The following is an 18739-nucleotide window of genomic DNA, read 5'->3' as shown; positions in this document are numbered from 1 at the left end:
CCTGCCTCAGCATCCTGAGTAGCTGGGATTACAGGCGTGCACCACCACACCCGGCTAACTTTTGTATTTTTAGTAGAGATGGGGTTTCACCATGTTGGCCAGGCTGGTCTTGAACTCCTGACCTCAGGTGATCCACCCACCTCAGCCTCACAAAGTGCTGGGATTACAGGTATGAGCCACCACGCCTGGCCCCATAAGATTCTGTTACCGTATTTTTACTGTTCCTTTCCTGTGTTTAGACGTGTTTAGATACATAGATACTTAGCATTGTGTTACAGTTGCCTACACTATTCAGTATGTCACATGCTGTCCAGGTTTGTAGCCTAGAAGCAGCAGGATATACCATATAGCCTAGGTATGTAGTAGGCTATGCCATCTAGCTTTGTGTAAGTACTCTATGATGCTCCCACAACAACAAAATTCTCTAACAGTGCACTTCTCAGATGTATCTCTGTAGTTAAACAACACATGATTGTATTAAAAATGTACAGGTGTGTGATGTCCCCCACCCTGTGTCCAAGTGTTCTCATTGTTCAATTCCCACCTATGAGTGAGAACATGCAGTGTTTGGTTTTCTGTCCTTGCGATAGTTTGCTCAGAATGATGGTTTCCAGCTTCATGGGGGCCTGTTGTTGGGTGGGGGGAGGGGGGAGGGATAGCATTAGGAGAAATACCTAATGTAAATGATGAGTTAATGGGTGTAGCAAACCAACACAGCACATGTATACATATCTAAAAAACCTGCACGTTGCACACATGTACCCTAGAACTTAAAGTATAATAATAATAAAAAAAAAATGTACAGGTTACAACCTTAAGTTACTTGACAAAGATACAACATGAGGTTAGGGTGGGAGGGAGGTGAGGGTTGAAAAATTACCTATTGGGTTACAATGTTCATTATTCAGGTGATGGGTATACCAGAAGCCCAGACTTCATCACTACGCAACATATGCATGTTAGAATTCTGCATGCGTACTTCCTAAATACATAAACACATTTAAAATTTAAAAACCCATGAGTTTAGATCATGTGACCTCTTAGCTTATTCTAGTTCTAGCATTCTGATTTTTTTTAAAAAAGGTAAAGTAGTAGAAATAGAAGCCAATGTTTCATAACAAGATATGGGCTTTTTTTTGTAGGGAAGTCAAATTGTGAAAATGTAAACATTTATAATTACTAACATTTATTGGGCACTTATTTGAGCACTTCCTATTCTAATATTATATGTATTACCTCATTAACCCTCACTTCAGCCCTACGACGCTGGGACTACTGTCATTCTGTCATTCATTTTACAGATGGCCATGAAGCTTGGAAGTCAGGTGACTTTCCCAGATGGTGGAGAAGAAATGCAAACCAGGTAACTTCTATTTCCGACAAGTCAGGAGATGGCACATAGACCTCTCTTGGTACAAAAAGGGCAAAACAACTTGATGCTTTCTTTTTTTATGTGCTAACATATTCTCCTTTGGCTGTATTATTGGATTAAGGATCAGAACTAACATTGAGTGAAAGCTCAGTATGTCTACTAAGCACTTTACAGGTATTTAAACAATTCTTTGACTAAAATGGGTGCATAATCCCCATTTGTCTTAGTTTGGATTCTCTCAGAAGCCAACCCTGAGACAAGGATTTGAGTGTGAGTGGTTAAATTTGAGAAGTGACCCCAGGAAGCACTGACTGGGGAGAGAAGGCAGCCAATATAGTTTGCTTTATTAAGCCAGTTATCACCACTGGCAGGTGGATCTCAGCCCTGCTGGGGAGCTCCAAGAGGTGGCGTTGAACATGCCTTACAGTTGCTCCCCCTGGAGGAGAGGCAGCTGGGTTATGGATACACATGCTCCCTTCAGTCCCTGGTCGAGGCTGCTCCTGGAGGTGGACGGGCATCAATTCCCCAGGCTTTCTAGCCCACCCTGGGCCAGAGCTCTGGTGAAAGCCTCATGCAAAATGTCACAGGTGCTGGAAGCTGGACGTCAGACTGGTAAGCAAGTGTCAGTGGGCAGAGCACAATGGCATCCACAACACCGTGTTACATTTGAGGCAACTGAGGCACAGACATATTAAGAAATATGACCAAGCACCCACAAGTCAGGAACAGCAGAGTCAGGGCTTCAAACCTGCCTGAGCCCTTCCTCTGAGCCACCACTCGCCCCTGACTTTCAGCCAAGAAACTTCTCTATCTTATGTGAGCAGAGCTGGTGGCTGAGGAGGGTGGAAGGCAGGATCTTGAAAATATGACACCAGGGCCGCCATGACAGCATTTTGCTAATCCTCTATTACAAACTACGCAAAAAAACAGCAGGCCACCTGGGGTTGCAGAGGCGCTCAGGTCAGACGCCAAGTCTGAATGGGTAGCTTTCTGGTTTCTGACCGTCAAAGAAGATGACCTTTCCCAGCCTCAGCTTCCTCATCTGTAAAATAGGGCCACGCACAGCTTCCCGGGGTGGTTGCTGGGAGGACTGGGTGGCGTCTCCACCAGGAGCAATTGTATGCATCTGACGCCTCGTAAGCACGCTGCTTTCTTTGTTGTCTCCACCCTGACATAGAGTCAATTAGTCTTCTCTCTTTGAGGGGAAGCCCTCTGAAAACCACACTGGGGTTCCTGCAGTCTAGTGTCACCTGAAGTCCCCAGCATGAGGCCCTCATGCAGCACACACTCCAAAAGTGTGAAGTTTAACAGAATTCTTCCTTTGGGAGAAGACATGGAATTATGTTTCTTCTCTTTACCCTGCAGAATACAGGCGTGTAACTCTAGCGATGAAATCACCGCCCAGGCATGGGGCAGGCAAGTGTGGGGCACCCTGTCACTCTGCAGGGATGTCCTGTAACCTGGGTTGGTTTTAAGTATTGTCGGCCATGCACACTTTGGCTCATAAATAATAAATACTGAAGGACACGGTATGATTTTATGGAAGAACCCATTAGCCCAGCAAGGAAAGGGGCCGAAATAAGGATAACAAGCACTGGGGCTTTGATCCACTTCAGTTTCTGCTCATTTTGGTGGGCTTCAAGGAAAGCTAGTCTGCAAAAGTATGGGCTACATCTGTGTGATATTTGATGTAGGGAATCCATCAGCCTGATTTCAGTGTCTTTTAGTAAAAGGCCAGGAAAAATGAAAGCAGGGAAGAAGAGACCAATCTCCCTTATGGAAGAATTCCAAATAATTTATGTAGATCCTCCCGCTTCTGGGAGGTGGAGCTTAATTCTACTCCATCCCTTGAGTGTGGGCGTGCTAAGTGACTTGCTTCCAAAGAACAGAGTATGGAAAAGAAGGGAATCTTTAATTTTACAGGGCAGAAACCCGGCATACATGGCCTGGGTCAGGGGATTGGGAGAACAATTTCAGTGATGAGTCATGCAGACAGCAGTACCCTCTGGTGTGATGTGCCTTCACCTCTGAGGTCACCTTCCCGCCACATAAAACCAACTGGAAGGCAGCGGTAATTCCCTGCCACCAGAAGTATAGACAAGGCCTGCCAAGGGACCGTGTCAGTCGCGCTTGCATCTTGGCTTGACCTTGCTATGCTTTTGGTTTCTTCATCTATAGAAGTGAGGGCAATAAATGGAGCCTCCCAAGGCATTTGGAGGATTAAAAGGGATTCTATACATCAAAGTGCTTTGTAAACCATACAGGGCCGCCCACGAGGAGTGATTACCAGTGCTCTCACTTGGCTCTTTTAAAAACAGGGATGCATTTAATTCGTACGCTTTGACTCTACAGAGGAGGTGGCTGTGACTTCACCTGGGCCTGGACAATAACTGAGAAGCTCCAAAGTGGATACTGTGTCTGCGAGAAGAGAGTGGGGGCTGTGTCTACAACATTTGTTCCCTGTTGAGAGACTGAGCTAGTTAGACAAGGCTGTGGGTAGGACCTGAGGACCAGGGAGGGCTGCGTCTATGCGGTGCTGGCCTCACAGAGGCAGCCAGTGGGGACCCTCCTTTTGGCTGGAGTGGAGGGGTGGAAAAACATAGGTGTGCCCTAAAGAGCCTGATGCTGCTACACAATTCATGCAGCATTTTAGGTGTCCTTTGGGTGACATTCCTCAATTCCTACATGAATTCCTCTTTTACCTGGCGAGGTTTCCTGCCTGGGAGGTAGAAAGACTCTAGGAATATGGTCAAAAAATACTCTGGAGCAGATATCTTCATGTGACTTATTTTGTGATGCCATCCGCCACCCACCTTGTGAGCAAGGTCTTTCTGAATTACTGAGCTAACAGGCCCCTTGTGCAGGCTGTCATGGAGTCAGGGGCTCAGGGTCAGAGAGTCACAACTCCAGGGGTGTCAACCTTGTTTTGGTTGATGTAACATAATTGACCCCATTTCGATGGCCTAAAGTAAAAATTAATCAACAAAAGATGTCCCACAGGGGAAAACCAAGTGCTTCTTGTCGTGGTCTTCTATTTAAATTAATTTTTGGAAATAATATAGGTATCCTTTTGCATACCACAATCTTTCTTCTTTTTCTCTGCCTCTTGTTAACTCTACAAGGACATTTGTTCCTTCAGGCGATAGGGTCACATGTACTAGATCAGAAGTCAGAAGATTCAAGGTTTTAATCTCTGTTTGGCACTAACATGCCTCCCTGGCTACACCTCTCAGAAGAGTTTTTTTTTTTTTGAGATGGAGTTTCACTCTTGTTGCCCAGGCTGGAGTGCAATGGCATGATCTCGGCTTATTGCAACCTCCGCCTCCCGGGTTCAAGTGATTCTCCTGCCTCAGCCTCTGAGTAGCTGGGATTACAGGCATCCACCACCATGCCTGGCTATTTTTTTTTGTATTTTTAGTAGAGACTGGGTTTCACCATGTTGGCCAGGCTGGTCTCAAACTCCTGACCTCAGGTGATCCACCCACCTCGGCCTCCCTAAGTGCTGGGATTACAGGTGTGAGCCACTGCGCCTGGCCCCAGAATAGCTCTTTTTCTTAAAAAATAACCCAGATAACTCAGGGGCTTGAACCAAACTGTGACCTGAAAAATTAAAAACAAGTCACACTAGATATTGAAGCTAGAGCCAGCTTAAATACTCATTTGAAAACAAAAACAAAAACAAAGAAAAACCAGATCTGAGTAGTTGTGATTGTTTAACTCCCCAGGAATCATTTCAATCCCCTTTTCTATGTGCGCTATACTCTCCGGTGTCTAACCACATTTTCCGTATCATTTCTCTATTAACAAACAAAAAACACTCAGATACGTAAATCGAAGTGATCTTTGAAATATGTGGAAATTGATTTTAAGGGTACTTTTTCTTCAAATCGTTAAATTGCTCTTTGGAGAAAACATACATTTTGGTTTGTAGCACTTAAATAAGCACAGTACTGTCTCATTTTCTGCTACTGACTTCTAGGAATATGAATAGTTGGCTCTTTTGTATCACTGCTGATAGTCTGTGGAGAGTATCTGAATGAAATAGAAAATTCAAGATTACTAACATTTTTGGATTTGGACAAATTTTGTTTTTCTTGAAACAAGGCTTGAAAACAGAGGGATTTCCCAAGACTGACATCAAGTCAGAAATAAACATCATTTTACTAAAATGAAAACACTAACCACACCATTGCAACAAGTTCTGCAAAATGAAGATTTGTCTACCAGAAACTTTGGTTGGATATCCCCCATGGGTTGAAAAAGACTAAAGCAAGAGCGGTGGGATGTGAACACCCACCAGTGAGGAACGTGTGTTGGAGCAGGAAGTGATTTCGCCCCATCTACATCCTATAGCATGGGTCATCAGTAATGAGCGCAGCACACTGTCCGTGAAGAGGTTGATCCCAATACTTTAAGTAGGGCCCCCAAACTGCACACTTCTTATTAAAGCATTTGTCTGTTCTTCCATGTACCACTCTGGAAGGGTGAGAGTAGGTGATGGCTCTCTGGAAGGGAAGCCCAGTATGTGGCCTGGAATGAATAGAGAGCTGGCACACACAGGAACGAGCCCGTGTCTCCCCAACCAGGAGAGCCAAGCTGGTGCCAGGCAATGAACATGTATTCAGGAACCTCTGCATAGCAGGGCTTTTGGTTGGAAGTGCTCCAAAGCGTAGTCTAAATAGAATGCAAATTCTCCATGAGAGAACATAATCATTTACAGGGGCAGTTTTTCGGTTTTGAGATTGATTCACTGTTTATCATTTGCACTTGTCTAGAAAGTGCTAGGAAGGATAGTGACACCAGCACATGGGCAAAAGGAAAGTGACTGAGAACTATTTGTTTTTCTCATTAGCTTTTCTCTATGTAACTGAAGAACCACCCTCTGAAGAAGACAGATGAGTATTATCTCCATATACTAAAGGGATACACGTGCATGCATTCACAGGGTCATTTTCACCTAAGAATGACTGCTCTAACATATATGGATTAAACCAGTGTATTATCTCCTCCTACCTTCTTGACTTCAAGTTGTTCCATAAATCTAGGCTTTAAATTAGAATTCTGTCTTCTAGTTCAGAGCTATCTTCTTCAGAAGCTATAGGAAATGAGGATAGAACTAGATTTTTTTTTTTAAAGCAGACATAGACCAGTTTTTAAGCCCACATAGACAAGTGGGCTGGCTAAGTCCATGTTCTGGTCAGAGGCCTAATCTAATAAAGTGCACCTCTATGGGGACTGGCTTTCTAATAGTTAGGGTCACATCTTTCCTTCCACCTGGACTTGTGATGAGTTTCTCAGGTTGACCTCTGCTCCCACTCACCTTCTTTATTTCAAAAGCCTAGCACTGTCACTATACTTTCAAAACAGAATGATGTTTCACTGGTGAAGAAACAGGAGGAACTGACTGCTTTTAGTGCAAAAGTTTAAAAAAACCAAACCAAACAAACCCACAGAAAAAGCATGGCAATGCTTGTGGAGGCCATATCCATAACTCAACAGAGAGCTTTAGTCTGAGCTGCCTCAACACAGGGTTGGCCCTGCAGTTACAATTCCCCTGAACTACTGATGAGAAAATAGAAACACAAGCAGCAGCAGCAGAACAGTGAGCTCAGCAAACGTGGGCTTCTGATCCGATGGAAGTTCAAATACCGCACCTGCTAGTTTACTAGAGAGTGTGGCTGTCAGACAAATGGCATGGCCTGGCAGAGCCCTCCTTGCCTTCCGCCAATCCTTAAGGGATGACGATGCGTGTTCACAGGGGTGAGGTGAGGACCCACTGGAATAGCTTGGACAGGCTGCCGGGCTTATACTCGAAGCTCCATAAATCATTTTAAATTAAAGGCTGCATCCTTCTAGAGTAGTGAAATACATAATTTTCAGCATGTTTTTTGGAGAAAATGAGTGAGTCCTTGAGTTCTAAGAGCAAGTGCCATATCCGAATTTAACTACAAAAGGAGCTGGCTGAAGAGCTTCCCGGGACTAACTTGGGTTGGTTCTTACAGCATCAGCAGGGAGGGAAGGCCAGGCACTGTGGGCTGGTTGGCGCCGCTGGCCACATAGCTCAGGCCTGACATCAGCGCCTGCCTGGCTGCACCCCCCTCTGACCCCAGCCCCTAAGAGGAAGCTTCTCCTGCAGGTTGGGTTTCTGTTAATATTGAGTCAGATACGGTCTCCCTTGAGAGCGGGTCTCTGGTGGGATGGGGAAAAAGGCAGCCTGTGTGGATATTCTGCTGTCTCCTTGACGTCTTTTTCAATTAGAAGGCACCTCACAAGGGCACATTCCTTTAGCCACTCACTCCAGCAACACCCCAGCTTTAACCACGCCCTGATCAACCAGGCCTGGCCTCAGTCAAACCACAAGAAAACAAACAAGGCTTTGATTCCTTTGTGAGAAAAATCAAAGAGCTGCTGAAAATCACTTAAACGAGAAAAAAGAGAGGAGAGAGAGAGAGACAGAGAAAGAGAAAGAGCCCTCTATCACACACTGTTTACTACTTTCAACAAATGGACCCAATCAGAAAGAAAAAATTGGGGTGTAGCTTCTGAACCGCCTGGAAATGTTTGGTAGCTCCAAAGGCTCCTGCTGCCTGGTGAATAAAGTCTCTGAAATTAACCTTCAAGAGTCAACCTTCTAAAATTAAAAACAACAAACAAACAAACAAACAAAAAACCTTCAACATTCTCACCCTGGAAGAAGAGACTGCTTGCCAAATTCAAATTTGCCTTGGCCAAAGTAACCATTAGCAACTCATCCTTTAAATGAGATTATAAAGAAAGAATTTCCCCTTGAAGTTGGAGAAAACACCTTTCATGTGACCTCCAAACTATGTTACTTATTTTAAAGTTACACAAAACAAACTTGTCTTTTTCAGTTTTTGCTTACTCCCAAGCCGTGCTGCTTACAGAAGTGTATGGGATGAGGAGCCAGCAGGATGGTAACCTTGAGGGAGAACAGGGGGCCCGGGGTCCCTAGATGCTGGTCAGGTTCTGCTTATCCAGGGGTTGGTAGTTGTCCCACAGGTAAGCTTGCGGTGGAAACTCATTCCAATGCATACCTGAGTTTTGTGCTCTCTGAACATATGCTACACCTCAATAAAAAGTTTACTTGCAACCAAGACAGAACAAAATACCCACTGCCTCTCAGAAGATAACAAAACTACCTTTGTATGTATGCACAGCCTGCAGAGAAGCACGCGTCCAGAAACACCCGGCACATGTAACACACACACGTTACCACAGCAGGCGGCAGCTGGACCCACAGAGGACCAAACTCCATCCCTGAACGGAATCACTGTGCAGCTCCAATCTGTCACTCCCGAAGACATTTTTGAGTCTGGCAGGTAGCAGCTACTTTGAGAAACTGATTTTTCCATTCAAACCGGGAGAGAAGGTGGAGCTGGGTGTTGTTTTGAACTTCGGAGTAAACTTCATAAAAAATAACAAACATAGGTTGCACTGCCCGGACAGAGTTACAATAGATTTTATATTTTAAAAAAGAGGGTACTTACCTATTTGGTCTTCAGGGATCAGCGACTCGATGGGGGGGTCCAGCTCCGAGCTCTGAGACAAATAGTTCTTGACCTGGGTCATGAACTGCCGGATGGTCTGCAGCATGTCGGTGCTGGACACGTGGCACTCCTTGTTCTCCTGCAGGAAGCTCACGTAGTCCTGCACTAAGCACCCGAAGTAGGTGCATTTGTCCCGGGAAAGCTCGGCGATCCTGCGGACCATCCGCTTCTCCGGGGTCATGAAGGAGCTGAACACCCCGCTCACCTTCTGCAGCTGGGACTTGACGAGCTTGGGCAGCACGAAGGAGCTGCTCCTTTTCTTTTTGGACTTGATGGGGGGCGCCATGGTCTCTTGGTCACTTTCCCCCTCGTAGTCCTCCAGGCTGCTGTTGGTGTCCGCCTCGTAGCCAAACAGAGGCATGCTCCGGTCGAACTCCAGCGAGTCGGAGGAGGAAGTAGAAATGCTCATGTCGCTCAGCCGCTGCCGGCCTCCATGGCACGGGGGCCGTGATTCAGAGCTGGGCGGCGGGGCCCTTGTGCAATCCCCCGGGGCGGCCTCAGGCGGGGCCCCACCTGGGCTGCCAGCTGTGCCCAGCTCCAGCTCCGGGCCTGCGCCCGGCCGGCCGCCGCTCAAGGTCTTTGCGCCGCCCTCTGCTTCCAGAAAAGAAGCCTGCTTCTTCAGCCGGGGTGGAGGGATGGGAGTTGGTTTCGTTCCAGGCAGAGCTACGTTCCCATGTTTGTTATGGTTGACTGTTTCTGGCATGCTCGTCTGGGTTTCAGTCCTGGCCAGCCGAGGGCTTGTGTGGAGACTATTAATAGCGGGTGGCGGGGGCCTGGGTGGGGGGGACCGAGTCCGCTCCGTGCCATTCGCGTTGGGAGTCCTTGTGCTCGGCCGTTTCAGGCCTCCACTGAGGTCCTGGCTGTGCACTTTCAAGAAAAGGGGATTAATAAAGCACAGGGCCCCGTTGGTCTGGCTGCACTCCAGCTCTGAAGGCGTCCTGGTTTTGATAGAATGCACTCCATTTATAAGGCAGAGCTGACGCAGGGAGGCAGGACAGACACCGTCGGAGGAGAGAGGCCTATGGGGAGGTGGAGGGTTCGGGGGTTTGCTGTCAGCTGGGGAGCTCCAGAAATCTGAAAGTCATTATCAGTGAACACAAGAATGTAAATACGGTACACTCAGACCATTCCTTCACAAATTAAAAAAAGCACACTGCATGACAACGCGAGTCTTGCGGGGTGGGGTAGGGGGTGCGTTGTACTCAGGTTTACTGCATTCCTTTACTGGAAAGGGCAGAAAGGCTGCCAGGCCCAGCTGTGGGCTCACAGGAAGGCTCCAGGGGTCTGTCACCTTCAAAGCCCTGGAGAAATGGCTTGGCCAACATAGGATTCCAGCCCTGCCTTTTCACAGGTAAGTTGGAAGAAAAAAAGGAACTGGAATTGCTCCAGTATAAGCTCAAAAAAGGTCATTGGGGCTTCCTGACTTGCTTTACAAAAACTGAACCGACTTACAAAGCAACACCACCCTTTCCCAACAACTTCTCCTGGGATGCCCTCCACAGTGCAGCTGCCAGCCAAGGAATCGGGCCTTGAAGTTCCCCTTTAATGGGCAGGACCAGCAGCTGGGCCTGGGGGATGTTACACAATCTGCCTAGGGTTTTACACATTCAGCATTAAAACCACCAAAGGAGGAAAACTACATTCATGGGTCCCATCAGCAGAAAAACCACAGCAAGCTTAATGTGCAGTGCAGGCCCAACCATTTACCTTTGTGGTTTGGAGTCCCTCCTTCCCAAATCCTATATAACCTCCTCACCATGCTCATAAATATGCAATGCTCTGCGAAGTAGTGCAGAGTGCTTATTGATCTGTACTGCCTGTGTCTCCTCTTGCAGATGAGTCTCAGTGTTCCATGTAAGTTGAGGGAGGTAGTGCTGTGATCAGTGGTGCCTGTTATAATTTCCATTTGGGATAGGTTATTCTTTTTTTTTTTTTCCCTTGAGACGGAGTCTTGCCGTGTCGCCCAGGCTGGAGTGCAGTGGCACGATCTTGGCTCACTGCAACCACCACCTCCCAGGTTCAAGTGATTCTCCTTCCTCAGCCTCCCGAGTAGCTGGGACTACAGGCACACACCACCACGCCTGGCTAATTTTGGTATTTTTAGGAGAGACGGGGTTTCACCATGTTTACCAGGCTGGTCTCCAACTCCTGACCTCAGGTGATCCACCTGCCTTGGCCTCCCAAAGTGCTGGGATTACAGGAGTGAGCCACTGTGCCTGGCCTGGAATGGGTTATTCTCTATCTTTAGCTATGCTTTGCAGTGTCTTTCTTTCCCATGGGCCCAGAATGGCTGGCCATGGGAGGACTGAGATGAAGCCCTTTGGGAGTCCTGGCTCTCCCTTGTCTGTGTGGTGACAGCCGTGTCACCTGCCTTATGTAATCTATCCTGTATCCCTCCTTCTCTCTCCCGACTCCCGCACTGTCCAACAAGAAAGCCAACAGCCACAGGTGACTATTGAGCACGTGAAGTTGGCTAGTACAACCGAGGAAGTCAATATCAAATCTCCTTCAGTGTCAATCAATTTAAATTTTAGAACTCATGTTCAGTTCAGTTACTGGAAAACGTTTAAGTATCTTTGGAACTTGGTTATGAGAATCTACTTTTTTAACTGTGAATTTAATGAAATCTAAATACAAACCATGTATTTCTGACAAACATTCAGGGCCTGAGTTGAGATATCCTGTAAGTATAAAATAACTCATTGGGTTTCGAATACATGATATGAAAAAAAGAATGTAAAACATTTCATACCTTAAAATTTTTTTATATTGGCTGCATGTAGAAATTATAATGTTTTGGATATATTAAATACAACAAAATAAATTATTAAAATCAATTTAACCTGTGTGGCTACTAGAAAATTTCAAATTACACACAGATTAGCCTTATGTTTCTATTAGCCAGGACAGCAGGTCTTGGAGAAATTACTTCCACCTCCTTTGAGTCCTCCTTAGACTTATGCTGTCACAGCTGTAAATCTTTTGTAAGGCTTTGTATATTTAGTTCATGTGTATATCTATCTCCCATATAAACTACAAATCTCATTGGCAGTAGGTACAGGCACAGAGAGTGAGAGGGGATCTTATTAACCCTTGAGTCCTTGGTCTGGGGCACAGTGTCTGCCACAAAGCAGACCCTCGAGGAATATTAGTTTGATGAACAGTACTTTTACTGAGGCACAGAATTTTAAAATATGCTATCTCTACGCAAAATGGATAATATGCACATCGAGAATCACAAGTCGAATATATGTTAATTAGCCCTCAGTCGCTTCTGGTTAGTAGCTACTGGAGCAAACTCTTTTCACCTCTCTCGGCATGGCACAAGCATTGTCCTTGACACTTTAGTCCTTCAGACTCAGCACTATGCACTCACTAAGCCTGTGGACCATCAGACTGGAGCTATGTGGACAGAGGTCAGGAGAGAGAACTGAGACCCGGTGCACATCTTCAAGAGGCCTAGAATCTAGTTGACAATATTGACTTAACTTCAGCAAGTATTTTAATCTCTCTCCAAAGGTATGCAGAACTTAGTTGCAAGAGAAGGTGCAACTTTTAAATAGGGACGTTTCTATGACCTGAGAGTTTTACCAGTATTCTCTTTCCAAATCCCATTACCCAGTCTTGCCATCAGACAGGCCTCAAACACAGAAGGCAATCCTTCTACAGATACAATCTAAGTTTCATGGTCGAGCACAGTGGCGCACGCCTGTAATCCCAGCACTTTGGGAAACCAAAGCGGGTGGATCACCAAAAGTCAGGATTTCGAGACCAGCTTGGCCAACGTGGTGAAACGCCGTCTCTACTGAAAATACAAACATTATCTGGGCGTGGTGGCAAGTGCCTGTAACCCCAGCTACTCGGGAGGCTAAGGTGGGAGGATCGCTTGAACCTGGGAGGCAGAAGCTGCAGACAGCTGAGATCTCAACACTGCACTCCAGCCTGGGTGACAGAGCGAGACTCCCTCTCAAAAAAAAAAAAAAAAAAAAAAATTGCAGTTTCAGCAGAAGGGAATTCAAAGCTATGCCCAGGCTCCTCTCTGAAGCTTCCTTGGAAATGGCGCTTGCTTCAAAACAAGTTCTTTAAATTAAGAGAAAAATATGCCAGAGGAGGAATACATACATCTTTTATTTGCTGGGTCAAGTATCACAGTGAGTGAAGTCCTAAAATCTTAAGAGAATTTCCTCTTTTGATCTAGGAGGAACATTTTTTGCAAAAGCTAAACCCACATAGATTCCCCCAAGGCAATGGGGAAAAGAAGTTAAAGTGGGTGAGTTGTATGTCTTGATCCATTGTCAACCATTGTCCGGCAGACTTGTGGGGACTTAGGGGACATCGGCAAAGGGACAGGACGGGGAAGCAAGTACCCAGCTGCCAGACCAAGGATCCCCGGCAGGGTTAGGACATGGACCAGAACAGCAGGACAAGAATTGAACGACGAGAGAGGAAGTGGAACAGATGTTACTCTAGATGTCTGTGCTGTCAAATTCCTCAAAGCACAGAAGTGCCGTCAATGCCCGTGTGCCCCTCAAAAAAAAAAAAAAAAATCATGCACGCGAGATGCACTACACTGGATTTCTCTTTCTGTCAAGTGCTGCCTCTCCCCAGGAAGATGCCTCAGAAAGGGAAGACATCAACACGTTACAGATGTTTACATGAGGACGTCAACATTTTGGATAGCCCAAACTCACTGATGGAGAAGCTGGAGAGATTGACGGAGCAATGTAGCCTCAGTGAGCCCACCATTGACTCTGCTCCATGGATTCATTTTTAGATAGACTCAGGCAGGGGGCACACACTTACTTAGTCCCATCTGGGCCAGTTCTTCAAGCTGAGCCTCCGACTTGGCTGTTGAAATGGCATAAGGCAACTTCAAGGTAAATGGTAGAACATCCCTGATTGTTCAGAAAAAGAGAGAATGTTTGTAATTACATGTCTGCTTTCTATCTTGTGTTTATTTTCATCATAGAGATGTTTTAGCTTAAACTGTTTAAAATGTCCTAAGTAGACACCATACCATATCGACAAAGTTATCTTTCCTGGTGGTAAAACTTAACACTTAAAATTCCTGTCTGTATTATCACACACTCAGGACAGGCTGAGAGAAAAACCAGCATAGTTTCAGTATCAAAGTAGGGACCCAATTGCCCTGCTGAGTAGCTAAAACGTATGTAGAGTTTACATCAGAATTGCTAACTTGTTGGTAGATCTAGCATGCATATAAAACATTATGTACTAATTCACTGCATGCCTATGTGAATGTTGGGCCGAAACTGCCTGGGCAGGAATGTGGAATCCTAAACTGAGATGAATTAGCCCATTGCCTTGCACACTGCAGGCTCTCAATGAATATCTGTTGGCTTTACTTATGAAATCTTCCCATTAGAGCCCACACGTTGGCCTTGGTGTGCTGGAGACAAAACGTTCTCCTGTGTTTGAAGGCAGAGCTTCGCTAATGTACAGATAGATACCCAGGGTCTTGTTATACTGCACACTCTGATTCCAGAGGTCTGGGAGGGACTGGAGATTCGGCATTTCTGCCAAGCTCTTAGAGGATGCTGATGCTGCTGGACCCTGGACCAGGCTTTGAATAGGAAAGCAAGTCTAAGGCCCCTCATGCCAATAACCCCAGCACCCAAGCAGCATGGTGCCACGTGCAGATGGACAAACTTGACACATGGCAGAGAGAGCAACAGACCCAACAGGAGAGAGCCCAGCCAGCATCAGGGACCTGCCACAGCCATGGGCCATGACTTGCTTTCTTGGAAAGGGCAAAGGCAGACTTAAACATTTGCTCATGTTCATTCACAAAGGTTAGGACCATGCTCTAAGCACTGGTGAATTCCCCACAGGGCAAAGCACAACACTGTCCTGACACAGACAGGCAGAAAGTGCTTGAATGAATGAATGAATATTCAATAACTATGGTGACTTAATCAAAAAAGAGGGTTTGTTTGTTTGTTTTTTTCCAGTGGTGGTAATAGTCTTACAAAGAAATAATTATTCATTCATTTGTTCCACAGATGTTTATGATCATCTGCAATGTGACAGACATTGCATCAGGGGCTGGGAACGAAACAGACGGAAGTTCCTGCCTGCATGGAGCTCCATGTCAGGGGATACCGATAGACAATAAACAAATACACAATTTACAGAATCTATGAGAAGGAGATCCATGACATGGATAAAAGTGAAGCAGGAAAGGAGAATAAAGAGTGTTTGAGTGTGAAGGTGGGCAGACAAGTCTTCGTGAGCAGGCAGCATTTGACTGAAGATCTAATGGTGGCCAGGGGTTAAATCATGAGGGGAAGGACCTTCCAGGCAGAGTGAGCAGCAGGTGCAAAGGCCCTGGGGTGGGGAGGGTCTGGCATGGATGAAGAACAGCAAGGAGACCACTGCGGCTGGAAGGTGCTAGTAAGGAACAAAACTTGGAGTCCTGCCTGGATTTTGTCATCATGAGACGTGCTGAGAATTTCCACTGACGAGAATAATGATACCAAACAACCTATTATTTACGGTAAAATTAGGCAACATTCTTGGATAAACCAGATGAAATCTGGATGACTGGAGAATTTTGGAGCCATGGAAGCTGTTAACAATGAATAACAAATTAGTAAGTCAATGAAAAGAAGAAAAAAACAAGAATGTTTTGACACTGTAGTACTCTGCTAATGTAAAGCCAGGAGGCTGCTGTTTCTTGGGGGTTGGGCCCAGATCATCTCTTCCTTCCATGAGACCTTTCACTTGTCCTCAAATGTTGTGAGCACCCCCTTTGCTTGGCCACTTGTGTCTGTTTGAGATGAAGCAGGCAGCACTGCAGGGGATGGCTGTGTCTGTAATAGCTGCTGCCTGACCTGGCAGGGCGGCAACCCTGATGCTAATCTCAAGTGAAGATTAATGGGAACCACAACCTTGTAACACCAAACTAGACTGTAAATATATGTTTGTGTGGCCGGACCAACTTAATTAAAATCTACTTTCCTCAGACAATTTTGGGGGAAAGCTGCATACCACAAAACCAACCTATGTTTATATTAAGCTTTTACCTTGCTCAATGCAGTACCTGGAGCTTAAACATCACATGACTGGTTTGGGGTTTTCTTAATGATATATGACAGGAAGCCACACCTGTCTTTGGTTAATGGATGGTTTCAGGCTTTGATCTACTAGAAAATTAGATGTTGTATATGCATCGTCTCCCACTGTGCCAGCCAGGGTGCATCCCAGCATCTTCACACACACATGCACATGCGTGCACACGCACACACACTCACACACACACAGGGACGCCTTCTCACTTACATCCTATTAAAGAAAGGGGCCTCAATTCTAAAGCTTGCATAACAGACAAACAAAAGCCATCATCTTAGATATAAATGTTTCACCCAAGAGTTAAAACATGTACAGTCTAGATTTATTTTGTTTAACTTTGCTCTATACGTAGATTTCTAAAGGGGAGGGGACAAAGATCATCGGGCAACTACTATTAAATTACAGCAGGCACTGTAACTCGTGTGGGGCCTGGAACAGCCCTGGGAGGAAGCCGTGATGCCCCCATTCTGTGGATCAGGAGCAGATGACGACACAGAGAAGTGAGGTCCCTAGCACACCTTCGCAGAGCTAATCGAGGTGAAGTGAGGGTCAAAACCCGGATGTGTTGGACCCTAAGGTCTGAGCAGCTGAATAGTATGGTGGGAAAATATGGGCTTTGGCATTAAGGCAGGCCTGAGTTCAACTCCCGTAACTGTCATTTACTGATTGAATGATTGTGGGCACGTGCTTCACTTTTTCTGCCTCAGTGTTTTCATCATCCTAATTTATAGGGTTGCCATGAGGATTAGAAATATGTATGTATGGTGCTTAGTACAGATATAGAAGACCCCTAAAATTATTATTTCCTCTACTCCTCTATTCCGGTCTGAGGACAAGCAGCATTAGCCTCAACCCCTGGGAGCTTGCTGAAAATGCAAAACCTCAGGTACCACCCCAGACCCACTGAATCGGATTCTGCATTTAGCAAGACTCCAAATGACTCTAGTACTCTCACTACTACACTGATAACACCAAATCAACAGAGCGTTGCCAGGCATTGGGGGTGAAGGTGTGCAGTCACTACTTGTATTCTCAACGACACTTTTCAGCGAGCCTTCCCACTATGGCAAATCCTATGTTTATTGATTCGTGAATTCTCTTGTGCAATGCATATTTGCATATGCATGCTGTGTGAAACACCAGAACCAATAATCCAATCACTTTCTTTACTTGAATATATTTATGTACTAACAGCCAACTAAAAAATGTCACAAATATTCTTGTAAGACTGGGTAAATCAACTACCAATTGCCAAGAACATAGATGAGTAGCATAAAAAGAGAAACAAAAACATCAAATATCTTTGCATTTTGGAACAAACAGGGAAATTAATCTCGGCCTTCCTACCTGCAAAACATCAATTTTGGAGTTTTCCTGTAAGTACCTTATATATTGGTATCATGCGTTATAGTTTATAAGGCTTTCATATACTTTATCTCCTTGCATCTTCAAACAGTCCTGGACAGCAGGTACTCCAGTCTACCATGAACACTGATGGTAACTTTTCTATGCTACTGCCAAATATTGCTTTGTAGGTGTAATGATTTTTCCCAACAACTCCACAATTACCAAAAAGCAAACTGTGAAAAGTAAATATCAGCCGGCTTCGCCCCTGGCCAACGTGTTAGCATTGAGACTTACTCCTCCAACCTGGTTGGCTTTAGGCCAGACCAGGTGTGGTTCCCTGGGGATGAGTGTGTGTGTGTGAGTGTGTGTGTGTGTGTGTGTGTGTCTGTTGGGGGCTGTGCTTCTGTACCAGCCTCCTCTCTTTGGGCAGCACATTTCATTTCCTTACACAGGCTTAAGAGATCCTGCCCAAATCATGGCAGGCTGGTTGCATCCTCTTGGGAGGTGCTCCCAGGTACTGGTCCCATTCTCAGTGAAGCCCTCATTTTCTTCCTGCTGGTGAGCAGCGCTGAATTCCTCCTCTGGAAGTGCCTCCCCTTCCTGAGGCCATTTACTGTGTGGCTTCAGCTGACCTGGAGACTTCAGAGGGCGAAGGGCTTAGTGGCTCCTGGCCGGGCACGGTGCTCACACCTGTAATCCCAGCACTTTGGGAGGCTGAGGCGGGCGGATTGCCTGAGGTCAGGAGTTTGAGACCAGCCTGGCCAACGTGGTAAAACCCCGTCTCTACTAAAAATACAAAAATTAGCTGGGCATGGTGGTGCATGCCTGTAATCCCAGCTACTCAGGAGGCTGAGGCAGGAGAATTGCTTGAACCCAAGGAGGTGGAGGTTGCAGTGAGCTGAGATCACACCATTGCACCCCAGCCTGGGCAACAAAAGTGAAACTCCATCTCAAAAAAAAAAAAAAACGTGCGTAGTGCCTCCTGCCCTCTGGCAGAGTCTAGTCAACAGGCATTTAGTCTTTGAGAAACAACCTAATCCTTAAATTAAAATAAACCGAGCCAAAATCAAATAAACTCCCCAGCCTATATAGTGTGTTAGCTGTGAGAAGTGATGTCTGAAAACATCCTAGTAACACATTTTCCTGTCTCTGCCATATCAGCTGCCATGGACAGACAGAGAAGAAAAGGAGGCCAAATTGAGCTCAGCCCCATAAGAGGAGACAATGCCAATCCCTGCAGATAACCAGAATTTCGATTCTTAATTACTGAAAAAACACTTGATGTGAAAAAACTGTTATTGCTAGTAAGAAAAAAAACGGAAAAAAAAAAAAAAAAAAAAAAAAGAAAGCCTTTCACAAT

At 45.6% G+C, this 18739-nt stretch overlaps 1 protein-coding gene across 6 annotated transcripts in view; it reads right to left on the bottom strand.

Moving 5' to 3' along the window:
* RIN2 (Ras and Rab interactor 2) overlaps positions 1-18739 on the bottom strand; it is a 245600-nt gene that overhangs the window by 17771 nt on the left and 209090 nt on the right. For all 6 annotated transcript variants that reach the window (XM_063600984.1, XM_063600983.1, XM_034947470.3 and 3 more), the window contains 2 exons: positions 13744-13835; positions 8881-10014 (listed from right to left, as the gene is read on the bottom strand). In XM_063600984.1, coding sequence (XP_063457054.1) covers positions 8881-10014; positions 13744-13835 — 1226 coding nt within the window. The remainder of the gene's footprint in view (positions 1-8880; positions 10015-13743; positions 13836-18739) is intronic.

Source organism: Pan paniscus, chromosome 21 (assembly GCF_029289425.2).
Source record: "Pan paniscus chromosome 21, NHGRI_mPanPan1-v2.0_pri, whole genome shotgun sequence".
Classification (NCBI taxonomy): domain Eukaryota; kingdom Metazoa; phylum Chordata; class Mammalia; order Primates; family Hominidae; genus Pan; species Pan paniscus.
Note: the sequence above shows the minus strand (reverse complement) of the source record. Positions and strands in the feature narration are given on the sequence as shown.